Below are 13125 nucleotides of genomic sequence, written 5' to 3' on the forward strand. Positions count from 1 at the left end.
GAGGGGAGGAGGGGGAGGAAGCGAGTGGGTTTCTCCCCACTGAGAATTCCTCACGAAGGTGAGAAACACTGAGCCAATCACGCTCTCTGACGGCGTCGGCCTTAAACCCGAACGGCTCCTGTGAGTTTGGTTTCTGCGCGTCATAAATGTGTGTGCTCCGTTTTCGATGCAACACGTTTGATGATGATTGGCTCATTCAGCTCCAGCAGGACGCTCGCCTGCTTCCTGTCCACGCGCAGCTTCAGCTGAAAGGCCCGGAGGACGCGCCGACGTGTGCACAGAACAAACCCATTCGTATGAGTTACTTCTCAGCAGCAATAAATCACCCAAAGGTCAGCCGGCGCGAGGGTTCTGTCACTTTCTCCAGGTCTCATATGTTTTTGGGTTTGTCTGAAGGTCAGATCCACAGGAAGCGCTGAATGATGAAAGGAGCGGCACGTTTCAGCTCCACATCCAGCAGCTGCTGATGCATTTAGTGCTCATTGATCAGGACGGAGAACTAAAATGAGTGCTTGATAAAGAGCAGTGAAACAGCTGATGGTGCGACGGCTGCAGGTTAACTCGGGTTCCGCCCTCGTGAGCGGGTCCCACAGGCAGCAGCCGACCGTTGACATTAATGTGATCTGACGCGCCGCTGCTGCGGGCGCTCCTGCAGACGCACGCTTCCTTCACAAAAGGCGCTGCTGCTAATCTGTCTCCCTGACATTTAAAAGCCGAGTCGACCCGATCGGCCTGCATCTCACTGTGACATCACTGCAGCGAGGTGAAGTCAGAGCCGCCCGTGAGGACGCGGCACCGGGTCCAAACGGCGCTGACTTCTGACCCGCCGCGGCTCACACATAATGCGAGTGGACAGTTGGGGCTCATGCAGCCACAGCTCTTCATTTATGCATCACATCACCTGATCCTCTTCACTGGAATGTCAGAAAACCTCAAACCTGGTGCCTGATGCACAACCCCGGCCCGTTCACGTGGACGCTGAGGCTGTGGATGTGCAGGCGCTGCTTCTCACTTGCTTCTCACAGCCTATATGTAGGACGCGTTACCTTGGACCCGAGCAGCGTGAGCTGTGTTGCTGCTGCTCAGAAGAGAAGTGGCCCAGAGTCAGAGCACATCAGTGTAGCCGCCACTGAAGGCGAGGAGGTCACACGTATTCACTGAAAGCCTGAAACAGACTAATTATGGATTAGGCTTCATCATCACAGCTATTGTTATTGTCTCTAGTGGTCACAGAACGTCACACAGAAAACTCCACTCCATTCACTAACAATCCAATGTTTCATTCAGTTCTAGCAAAGCAAATGGCGGCTGCTCACATAAAAACCACACCTAGAAAGAAAATGTGTGTCCACAAGAAACTGTGGTAGGTCTCACGTTCACGCTTGAAACAGTGGCATCACATCATGTGATATCATATCTGATGTGTGTATATAGACAGAGACCGGTATCGTCTCTGGAGGATCCGCTGTACTAACCCAGACAACCCGCGTGTTTCCTGCACATCTTAGACCTCGCTCCTCCTTCCTTCCTCATTCTTGGTAACCATGGTTACCTTAGGTGTCACTTTGTCAACCTATTTTAGGAAACTATCATCCCTTATATAGAGTACAGCACACACTTTGTAGGAGGGAGCTCTTCTATTTGTCACGCCGATACGCGTTACATAATGGCAAGTCAAGCTAATCTCTTCCCAGCACATGCAGCACCGGGCGTTCTTGTGTTGGCAGCTCCACTCACTGATTAAGACGAACATTATGCACAGAGATGAAGTGCAGGTTTAATCTAAGTAAACTCATTTGGGTCCATTAGTCCTGTATTTTTAGCCTGATAGCAGCCCGGCTCCATGGACAGCAGAGTGTCCAGAGCTCAGTGTCTCTACGCTGGATGCTTCAATCCAGTGTTTGAAAAGAGGTAATTTAGCCTTTAAAGGGGTAAAGTTGAGATTTGTTGCATGAAATACCAATAAAACAGACGATACGAGCACATTTCCGTACATCGTTGCTGCTGATGTGATCCATGAAGCGGACGTTATTGTCCTCCGATACCTGCGAGTCGTCTCCTTCATGTTTTGGCTGCAGTCCTTGAATTGATGTAGAAGGGCCTTGAGTTTTCCAGCTATCGCTAAAAACGTTAGAATGTCATTAGCGTTCGCAAGGAGGCAGTTTACTGCCACAAACATAAAAACACTCAGGGTCAACTGAGAAAATCATAAAGCGAAAAACACGACATTAGGAGAGAGCTGATTAAATCTGCAGCCTCCCTTCACATAACGAGCGGCTTAATAAAATATGAATATGCTAATAAAAGCACATTCTAGCAGTGAAGCTGCTGTCCGGCACCCTGGAGGTCAGTTACTGTGGTCAACGCTGAATCTGCTGCAGTAGGTGAGAGGACAAGCTGCTATCGAGTGCATGGACTCATTCCCGTTTCTCTCATCATGTGGTCAAATGTGTTGATGATGAGACTGAACAGCTGACAACAACAGTGACGACTCGTGACCTGAACTCCAAACCTGAAATCCTCAAACTGACTCAGATGAATTATGCATTCAGACATCTATTATTGAGGCTGACAACAGAAAGCGTGGTCTGTTCCAGTGCGGTGCAGAGTCGGCGTCGTGGGTAAATGCAGCGTTGAGCTCATCGCCTCCGTCGCGGCCCTTCGTTAATCAAGCCACTGTCATCAGAGCGGGAGAATGTGTTGGTCATAAAACCGGCCGTGTGGTCACATCAGCCACATCTGCTCCTGCTGCAGGTCCGTTCAGGCGATTAAACCACTGCAGGAGGAGATGAGCAGCCATTTAATGAGCAGCTCGGGAAATTCATCTTCATCCATCTGAGGTCCTGATGTGTCGTCTCCCAGGACTCGCACGCGTGAGCATCGATCGACTTAAAAGGCTGAGCCGACGCGCGTCCCGTGGAGCGGCTGCCGTCGCTGGAGGAAGCGGCCGCGTTGCAATTATGTCCACACCGGTCCTTTACGGCGGAGCCACGCGTCTCCTGTGGCTCCATTAGAGGCGTTTGTAGACGATGAGCAGAGCGGCGCACATAAAAACAAGCGGTCCTCGTTGACCTTTGGACGCAGAGGAACCTCAGGACCTCCAGCGGCGACGAGCGGCTGCATCAGCGACAGCGTGAACGGAACAGAGCCTTTTTAACCAGGGAACAAGCAGATATAAACCATAATAACCCACCTGAAGTCAACATCAGGGAGCGTGGACTCGAAGCAGCGCATGCATAATGCAAGCTTAAATACAACTATTAGTTTAGCAGAACGCGACGAAGACTGTATCCACTACAATCTTTGCATCAGCATTTCAGTTTGTGCTGGAAATAATCAGCTGTAATGTGCAGATAGTCATTTTCTCTGCTGATAAAAACACTGGGGGCTGATGAAATTCTCTTGGTGCGAGACGAAGCCGCTTCCATGTTGTTTAAAGTGGTGAGTAAGTTGATGTGACAGCTGTTAAAGCCCTGATGCCGACGCTCCCTCCACGTCGCTTTGTTTTGACCTGCAGGATTGTTAAAATGTGTGTCTCCAGCTCTGGCTTTACCAGTGCAACGCTGCTGGTGTGAAGTGGGGCTTTAAAGCGTCTGCTGCCAGAGAAATGCATGCAAATGATGTCAAATCATGAAAAGAGCTGGACACACACAAACATGCATGCAGGAGGTGCTAACGTGCTGCACAGGCCGTGGCGGCTGGTTCCACGGGTGCAGGACGTGTTTGCTTGTACTGGAGGGAGCGTCGCTAGGCGCAAACAGCAGGTAGCGGATGTGATGCAAAGAGACAGGGATGAGTCACCCGCCCTCAGCTTTGGTTAACCTGCAGAGGCTCCTAAACGATTACCTATTTATAACCTGCACAGCAGCCGCTCAGCCTCCGACGGACGGGGACGCGGCTGCGGCCGAGCTCACGGCACCGAGGGCCTGACGCCGCGGCCGTTTAGCATTAGCTTTATTAGGATTAGGGCACAAAGACGCGCTGTAACCCAGCAGCCGATCCTGTGGCATCTGCCACAGTCGGACACATTTAATGGTTAAGTCTTGATTTAGGAGATGGATTAAACTGAACGCTGCTGAGGCTCCGTACCTGCAGTCAGAGGATTAACGGCGCTGCTCGTTAGCTCCAGTAATAATCCTCTGGGGAATCTTTTCCTGAAAATCTTTATTTCCTTTAAAGAGACACACATATCACGGCTGCTTTTCAGTCCACAAATCAATAATGCTAATATGTACACAGCATTTCTTACAGCGCCGACTGGCACAGTGTCACTACATTAGAAGGAATTCATCATATTAATGATCCTGAGGGCACTTCATTATTCACAGAGAAGCAGCTCGCCTGTCCAAATAAATTATCATTGGTGTTCCATTAATGGGGGTTTTTAAATCTGGCCACGGAGGACGCCATTAATCTGCACGCGGCGTCTCTGGAGTGGACCGGGCCGCTACTGTACCGATGCCAGTGATCTGTGAAGATGAGCGACTCCCCACCGCCCTCCTTCACGTCTCCTCGCGGGTCGGACGCAGCGTTATGACTTTAACCAGTGCGGCTCCGGACCCCGACTTCAGCACAGATAACATGGAGCGACAGACTCGGACCTCTGCTCCTCTGACAGAGAGCTCCTGCATCATTTGATGCGCCGTGCATTTGCGTCAGGTAACTGCAGAGGACTCCCCACAAACGGGCCGGACTCCAGACACAAACCGTTAATATTCAGAGTAAGATTTGTGGAAGGACCTTGAAGGAGTCACACAGGGAGCAACTTTCCAGCGCTTTAATGAAATTGCTGCTTCTAATGTCGGCATTCAGCGACTATTATGTTTTTCATTATGACAACACACCAGAGGAGTCAAAGTCATTTTCATCTCCTTAAAAACAATAAACCCCTTTCCCTTTTCCTCAACGACTGCTTGGCTTTGCTGTCGGTTCTCATTATAGTGTGGTTCTGAAATCAGGTCTGACGGTAAACAAGGTCCAGTTGCTCCGTTCAGAGGAACCACCGGCTGAAGGCGACCAGCTGCAGCGCCTCCTCCTCTGCGCCTCCGCCTGCATCCACCCTGTTGTCGCCGCAGCAGGGCGGCTGTGACGCGGCCTCTCTGCACTGAGTCAGGTGGTGAGTGGACGGCACAGGTCCGGTCCGGTCCGGTCCCGGCCGCTGCCAGAACCTCCTCACGCGCGGCCTCTTCCTGCACCTGCTCTCGCCTCAGCAGGGCCCGAGGTCCCACTGTTTTCTGCTGACTGACCTCCTTCGCAAAATAGATGAGCAGCTCGTGAGCACCTGATGTCTGGGACCAGAACCAGCAGCAGACGGCGACAGAAATGGAAGAGGAACGGTAGAAAAGAGGACTTGTGTGGATCCAGTGATTTCATAGTGTGGGTTTTTCACCAGTGGGCTGTTTCACTCAAGTGTTTAATCAAACAGGAAGCAGCGCACATTTCCACGGGGGAAAAGCTGCTTAAATCCTCCAACCTCCCACTCGACACAAGCCGGCTCGGCCACATCAAATGAAGGGGTTTGATACTTTCGCTGCCAACCGGATTACACCCATTAATTCTCAAAGTGTTTAAACGATTACAGCTGCTTAATGAGGCCCGGGAAGGTTCCTGGTGTCAGAGTGGTCACAGCGTCACACCTGAATATTCCCCCCAAATAACCTTTGTCTCATGAAACTGCAGGACTCTGAGGAAAAACATCCTAAACAAATAGTGCATCCGCTGTGAAGTGACACTGTGTCTAAATATAGAGTGGAAAATAGAGCAGAAGGAAGGGGCACAGAGAGGACCATAAATATTCACAGTCCATCTACAGAAGAGAGTATGAACCAGCAGTGGCTCCATTCATGCTGGTTCTGGCCCGGATGTTCCATCTGGATGTCTGGACCTGGTTCCTACAGACGTTCATGTGTGTTATTCAGGATCTTCCAGCGATGACGCGGTTCCACCCACTAATGGCCTCATCTCCCGGGGCAGCGGCATCCGTCACTGATGACAGGGCTGTTGTGCCCCGTCGCTGCGTGCACGTTCGCACCAGGCCGTTGTGCTGGAGACTCCCAGTCTTTGAATGCAGCCCCATGTTTCTCCCATAAAGTGTCCATCAGCGCCTTAATGCATCTCCCAATGAAAGTGACAGAGCCCAGGCCTGCCATTATTAACTTCAGACATTTTTATGAGCCTGTGGAAGCGAGTGCTCCTTCTGAATAAGATATGCACTCAGTAGTTGTATATCAGTCTTTTAGTTTTCTCCTCAGCCAAGCTTTGTTTTACATGAATCTAAATCACACGCCTCCGTACGACAATATTATTCTCCACTGGAAACAAAGAAAATTGGGTTTAATTTCCTGTGTATAATCTATTATGCCGCCCATTTGCTTCGGTGGGCATCCATCTCCATGTACATTAATGTTATGTAAACAGTGTTTGCAGTGACAAATTGTGGCGTGGAGTCGTAAGCGGCTTAGCAGAGCGGGGTTAAAGGCATCAGCAAATTGGCAGGCTCATGATAAATGCATGGGATTTGTCTAAAATATTAATCAAATGTAAATGTGCAATGAATTTAATAGTGGATTATTCCTGAGCTATATTTGGACCCAATAAAGAGACATTTATACCTCAGGGGCGAGTCCTGGCTGAACTGGAAGTCGTGTGGGAACAAGAGGAATTATGACTTTTATGAAGCCGAAAGGAGCGCGTTACTGTATAAAAGCGAGCTGAAGTTCTGGTTCTGCTACAGAATCCTCCTCGGTGGGAAGGAACGCAGCAAACATTTACGGAGCGGAAGTAATAACTGTTGTTTAAAGGCACAAATCTTCGAAGTCGCCAACGTGGGAGCGATCGAGAGCGTGTTTAGCGTCCGTCTCCGGAGGAAGCAGGCATTGCATTATGCAACAGCGCAAAGCAGCGCCGCTGGGGGCGCGTAACGCGAGCCAGCGCACGAGCCGCGGGTCCGAGAGACGACGCCCGCGCGAGGCGAGCGGGTCTGGATGCTGAGATGTCCGCTCGGTGAGCGGCAGCGGACCGACCCACGCACTCAGCCGGAGTCCGGTTCGGTTCGGAGCCCGAGCTCAGCGCGGCGCTGTGCGTAAAACCCGAGCGGCTCGACGCGGCGGCGGTGCCACGGGCGACGGGGCTCCGAGGGCAAAGTCCACCCTCACGCTCTCCCAGTAACGGCCCAGTAAACGGAAGCGAGCCGGGGCGGCGTCGCGACGGCCGTCTCCCAGCTGTGACCATGTAAAGTACAAAGCCGGCGCCGTCCGTCTCCATCGACTCAGTTGCGCCGAGGAACGATGCTGAGCGAACCCACTACAGGTAAGACGCCACGAGAGGCGGAATCCAACATGCTCTTAAGCGCAATAAGGTGTGCGTGACATGTGTTCGTGTAGTGTTCGCTGGTTTGTGCGGGCAAGAACGCGGTGATGTCATCAGAGCGGTTATTCTTGGACAGCGCGTCCGCGTGCGGAGACACAGAACATGTGCACGTAGGAAGAGATAAAGTGGGAAAAAGGCGAGCGATGAGAAACAGATCATCAGCGGTCGTGATGGTTCAATCCGGTGCCGTCTGAGCGCGCGCGCACGTGGTAAGTGCATCCTCCACGCTGTGGGATGTGGATTCAGTCGAATGTAGTGAGAGAATCCCTCGTTATCGGACGATTGGCTCACGCGCACCAGCATCTGAGGAAGAACAACACGCTTCAGCGTTTCCGCGTGCTCGTCAGTTGCAGTGAGGTCACGGGGCCAGAGGTTTTCACAGCTGCACGAAGATCCCGTCAGTGCGTGAGGGACGACGCGGGGAGCGGTTTTATGGCTCCTGTTATTACGGAACGCTGTGGTGTCATTAGTTGCAGCTCACTCACCTCAGACCTCGTGAATCAACTTCCTCGCTGTGAAAAACAAACTCGCTGCCTTCGCCTTGTGTTTTCTACCTCGTTTCGCACTTTAACGCCTTCAGCAAAAACCACGACTGTGGCTCCATTCGCCACTTTCCAGCGATGCAAAACCAACAGGCTCATTATCGTACGTCTGCATCAGACGAAGGGTTCATTCCAAGTCTCGGCGCAGCTTTTGACCGGAGCAACGTCATCATATTGTTCAGTTCAGCAGACTCAAATCGGCTTCTTCTGCACGTGTACATGAATCTGTGATGTCCAACGGATTCCAAGGCTCAGAATGCTGATTATGAGGCTACAGGAAATCGCGTTTTCCACATAATCGCTGAACCCTGCGTCGCTCTGGACGCTGCAGCCGTTCGTGCTGCTGCTCTTTGCTAAAGGTGTCATTGTTCCATTCTCCACCTTTCTCCAGCTTTCGAACTCCTGGACTCCATCCTCTGAGCCTCTGTTCGTCCGAACCCGTCACCATGGAGAGCCTCAGTGAGCTCCAGAACCCTCTGCTCGACAAGACCGGCAGGGACCCGCTCCGAAGCGACCGCCAGGACCACCCGGACCTCCAGAACCGGCCGTACCGAGACCACCTCCTCGGCTGCTACTACGGCGGCGCCGAAGAGCCCAAGAGCCAGCAGGTCCTGGACGCGACCTCGCTGCATCTGGCCGTGGAGGCCTTCTACGGACCCAGCCTCATCCTCTACAAGGACGACGTGAGCCTGCACAGCAAGGACTCCAAGAGCGAGAGCTTCGAGACCACGTTCACCGAGACCAAGGACCCGGATCTGGATCTGGACGGAGGCGCGGTGGAAAACGCCGCGGACAGAACGCAAGGCGCGAAGGACGCGCAGATCCAGACGGTGTCGTACGAGGTGGAGGACGAGCCGGCGCCGGAGTACGAGGTCAGAGCACGTTTCACACACCTACACAAACGTCAGAGCGTCAGAGTAATTAATACGGCGCCGTCATGAAATAAAAGGCGTTGTGACATGAGCTGTTCTCTCATCTCTCAGCAGAAAGTGAGTCACGGCTCGTATACGGCAGAGACGCTTATTATTTCATTTACGTTCTAATGGACTGCCAGGCTGATTCACGGTCATATCCACTCTATTATCTAAATTGACAATTTACTGGAGTCTTTCAAATCTTGCAGGGTAATTGTACGCTTTTGTTTTATAATTGCATTCGAGGAAAATGAAACATCTCGTTTCATCTGTCGTGGCCATTGTTCTGTTTTGATGGCAGAGGAGCACGGTCTCCTCAGAAGTGGGGAAATCTCATTTCATCCAGGGACTCCTGCAGGACAGCGAGCGCCGTGAGCTGGCAGTGAAGACGTATGACCCCCAACAGCTGATGATCGCCACTCGCAGCCCGGCAGACAGATGGCGGCGCGGCGCGGCCGCGGCTGCTATCAGTGCATTAGTAACGCCTCGCTTTGAGGACATTAGCAGGGCTGCACTGACGCGGCGCCGGTTCCGGTGCGTGGACGCGGCCGCTGTGGACCGGCGCCAGCAGACGTTTGCTGGGAGAGGGAATGAGTGAGAGGGTGGAGCCAGCGGCGCCGGGTGTCAGGGAGCAGGGGTCTCTGCAGAGCGGACGCCAACAATGGCGCCGCCGCGCTGAGGGCTGCTCCAGCCGTTACCGTGGCACCGGCCCAGACTGGGAGCGCGTCCGAAGCAGCGGGATCCAGTGTGAGCGGCACCGAACGCACCGTCGCTGATAAGAGATTACTGCTGCTGGTGCTCATGTGATGTCAGATTACGTGCTTCTGACCAGCTGCTGTTTTGAAGCTCACACTCATGGGCGGTGTTCATGAAGCAGATGACAGACAGCTTCGTAATCTCTGCCAGGGGTGGAAAGAGTTCAGCGACAGCACTGGTGCTGCCGGAACGGCAGGACGTGTGCTGGTAAACGCAGATGGAGTTAGAGCGACAGGCGGAAGCTTGGTGTTCAAACGCCTCGTTTCTTTAATTATCTGTAAAATGGTCGGTTCCGTATTGATTTGTGCCTCGTGCCTTCCCTTGTCCTGCCTTGATTGATCCCCACAGGCAGCGAGAGCAGCGGATCAAGCCCCCCCCCACACGGGCCCTTGATTGAGACAAACACCCACTTGGTTTGTGGAGCGGCTCAGACGTGAGGTCGCGTCCTCGTGAAAGGGCAGCGGCGCTCAGATTCATCGTTCATGGGGCCGCGGCCCCTCGGCCCCGCGGCCCCGGTCCTGACACAGTTTGAGAAGCTGTTGAGCAGCCGCCGCCGCGTGAGGAGCTGGTGGAGGTCTCTCATGCAGCAGAAGCAATTTAGCACATAAATGACACTGTCTACGTGCTGTTTCCCCTGTCACCTCGCCATGATGGAACAATCCGTTAATCCCGCGTTATCTGTCAGGCCGCTCATGGGTGTTGACAGAGGCACCAAATCCTCCCTGGCTGGCTGAGCACAACCTGTCCCGGGCGCTTGTGGGACAAGGGCGGCCGCGACGGCGGGTTGTCGGTTCTCGCCGCCGCCGCCTTCGCACGTCGGCCCCACTCTGATTATGTCGACGTCGATCTGGGCATCGCCGCTCACCTGCCGCTTCCCTTCCATAAAAAGCACAGTCTCACTGCGTACGTTTGAGTGACGATGGCGGCGACAGCGCGTCGTGCGTAACGGTCCTCTCTGTCTTCCAGAGTGACAGCTCCAGTGACAGCGAGAGCGAGGACAACTTCCTGGTCCTGCCGCCGCGGGACTACCTGGGTCTGGCCATCTTCTCCATGCTCTGCTGCTTCTGGCCCTTGGGCATCGTTGCCTTTTACTACTCTCACAAGGTAAAGGGCCTCCAGCCTGTCATTAACGCTGATTGCATTGCATTTGAGTTAAGGTCAGTGCACATAAGCACCCAAACAAGTGCTGCCGCAGCCCATTTTGCGGCTCGTGACCCTCCTCGCAGTTGTTTCAGATGATCGACTGCACGGGTTTAGGTTTTGCCAGTCGTCTGAATTCACCTCGGGACACGCTAACATTGAGATGTAGCTGTGCTGTATAACCTGCGAGCACGCTTAGGGTTCCTGTCAGCATCGTTTTGTGCCCTGCAACCCCAAACAAAGCAGCGCGTTTGTGGCTGTGACACAGCTCGGACTATAATTGCAGACACGATTGCACCGGAAGAGAAAATAATGTGTCGGAAGGATAAATAAAGGCCAGTCTCACTTTTTGATCAGAGGCCAAAACACCCAAACAACACATTCGTCTCTGTCAGAGGAATAATGACCTAATTGCCATGGAAACTAATGGCTCCCCGAGAGCATTTCTTGTTTTCTCTCTTTTAACTGTAGCTTAACACCTACTCATACACTCGGTGCTGATGAGTAACACACGGGCTTATTTCAATCTCTGCTTTGTTTTGTCAGACTGGCAAGGCCATCACTAAGGGAGATTTCTCCCGAGCGGGGATGAGCTCCCGGAGAGCCCTCTTCCTGGCTGCTCTTTCCATCACCATTGGAACGGGGATGTACGTGGGGGTGGTCGTGGCCCTTATAGCATATCTGTCCAAACCTGGACGCGTATAGCACCAGACTCGGAGCACCAGGTTCGCATGGAGTGAGGCAAAAAGACGACACGGAAGAGGAAACAACAAGGCTGGGCAGATGTCACTCACTCCTGAGGCAGACGCCCAACGTTGTGCAAGAGGAAAGTGTTCAAGCACAGGGAGAGAGAAGAAAACAAGATGTGTGGAAGGAGTATTACTTGGACTGAATATTGATCTAGACTCAATCTCTATTTCTGAGATGCAACACTCCCACTAAGGTATTCCACCACCATCACAGGAGGAAGAGGAGCCCGTGCTGAGAAGGTTTACCACTCCTCCAGACTGTGTACACACAGGATGAGCTCATCACAGTAAATGACCTTTAGCACCATATTCATAGCTTTATTTTACCTTTACAGTAGATGTTTTCTGTCTGTACTGTACAAATATGCATTGTCCACATAGCTGAATGTCACTCACCCGGTGGGTTCATGTGTGAATGTCTAAACACGATCTACTCCTCTGTATATAACGTTCACGCACACAGACAGTGGAGCACTAGTCCCAGTCAGTTGTGGATGTTGGACACAGCCAGTGGGAACAAAGGTGTTGTACGAGTTCACACGCAAAGCGGCTCATTTGTTCTAACTGTGTACTGTGAATTCATTCAATAAACACATTTGGCATGAATTATGTAATATCTTCTCTCTCATCCCTCATCCCTCTGTGTCAAGGTGTATTTTAAAAAGAACTGTGACAACAGTGACGCCACACAGGATGTCGGACCGAGCCTATGAAGGTCTTAGGACAAACAAAGCAAAATCAATACACAACAATGAAAAAACACTCCTTCAGAACTAATGGTAGAAAAACAAGGACCCAGGAGGACAAAACTGTGGACCGGGACTTTAACCGTGGCTACTCTAGAACATGATGTAGCGCCATCATAACTTTACACTACCTATACGGCATGACTCAAAGGACATGACTCAATCATGACTTGTCTTGACACGACACACAAAGGGAAAAGAAACGCTCTGTATGGCTGTGACGAGGGAGGAAGATGGCTAACACAACACACAGCTTTAATGTCAGCTAACGCACGGCTAACACAGAGCTTACATGCCAGATAACTCGTGGCTAACGTGGCTAACTAAGCTAACATGTCAGATAACGCATGGCTAACATGGCTAACTCATAGCTTACATGTGAGATAATGCGTAGCTAACACACAGAGGTTACATGTCAGGCAACTCGGGGCTAACATGCCTAAGCACATAGGGTAAAACCCTCACCTGGTTAAACAAGGTGTACGTGACTTACCCGAGTCTCTTCAACATGCAGCAGGATGAACAACATTGTGTGTCTTTAAAAAACAAAACAAACAAAGGTAAATTTCTCTCCAATCGCATGAAGCACAGCAGAGGAACCAGTTAGGACTGCATGAGTGTGATGGGTTTGTGCAGAGGGGAGGGCTCAGGTGACTGGAGTTAACTGATTGATGATTGCAGAGTGAGGATCAGAGAGTGGGCGTGGCCTGGGTCAGTGGGCGTGGCTAGTGAGTGATAAAGTTCCTGGTCTGGGTGGAGTCAGGCAGAGTGAGGTAGCTACAGTAAAATAACTGAATTAAAGACCGTAGTGGTGTAAAGGAGAGGAATAAAAATGTTTGTATCAACAAAATATCTCTAGAGGTAATGTAGTAACAAAAGTGGTTTCAAATGTAATATTATATATAACACA

The 13125-nt window shown here is 51.7% G+C and overlaps 1 protein-coding gene across 2 annotated transcripts; it reads left to right on the forward strand.

The window, feature by feature from the left end:
* The first annotated feature begins 6681 nt into the window (after positions 1–6681).
* On the forward strand, positions 6682–12075 carry LOC114848957 (synapse differentiation-inducing gene protein 1-like). 2 transcript variants are annotated; one of them, XM_029139892.3, is made up of 4 exons: positions 6682–7308; positions 8302–8782; positions 10547–10684; positions 11267–12075. In XM_029139892.3, exons 2-4 carry the CDS (start codon positions 8357–8359, stop codon positions 11423–11425), a joined length of 723 nt encoding a protein of 240 aa, XP_028995725.1. In that variant the 5' UTR covers positions 6682–7308; positions 8302–8356; the 3' UTR covers positions 11426–12075. The 2 variants fall into 2 exon arrangements, with proteins under 2 accessions (XP_028995725.1, XP_055361823.1); XM_055505848.1 differs by lacking the exon at positions 6682–7308 and adding an exon at positions 7429–7577.
* Positions 12076–13125: the final 1050 nt, after the last annotated feature.

Source organism: Betta splendens, chromosome 22 (genome assembly GCF_900634795.4).
Source record: "Betta splendens chromosome 22, fBetSpl5.4, whole genome shotgun sequence".
NCBI classification, from domain to species: Eukaryota; Metazoa; Chordata; class Actinopteri; order Anabantiformes; family Osphronemidae; genus Betta; species Betta splendens.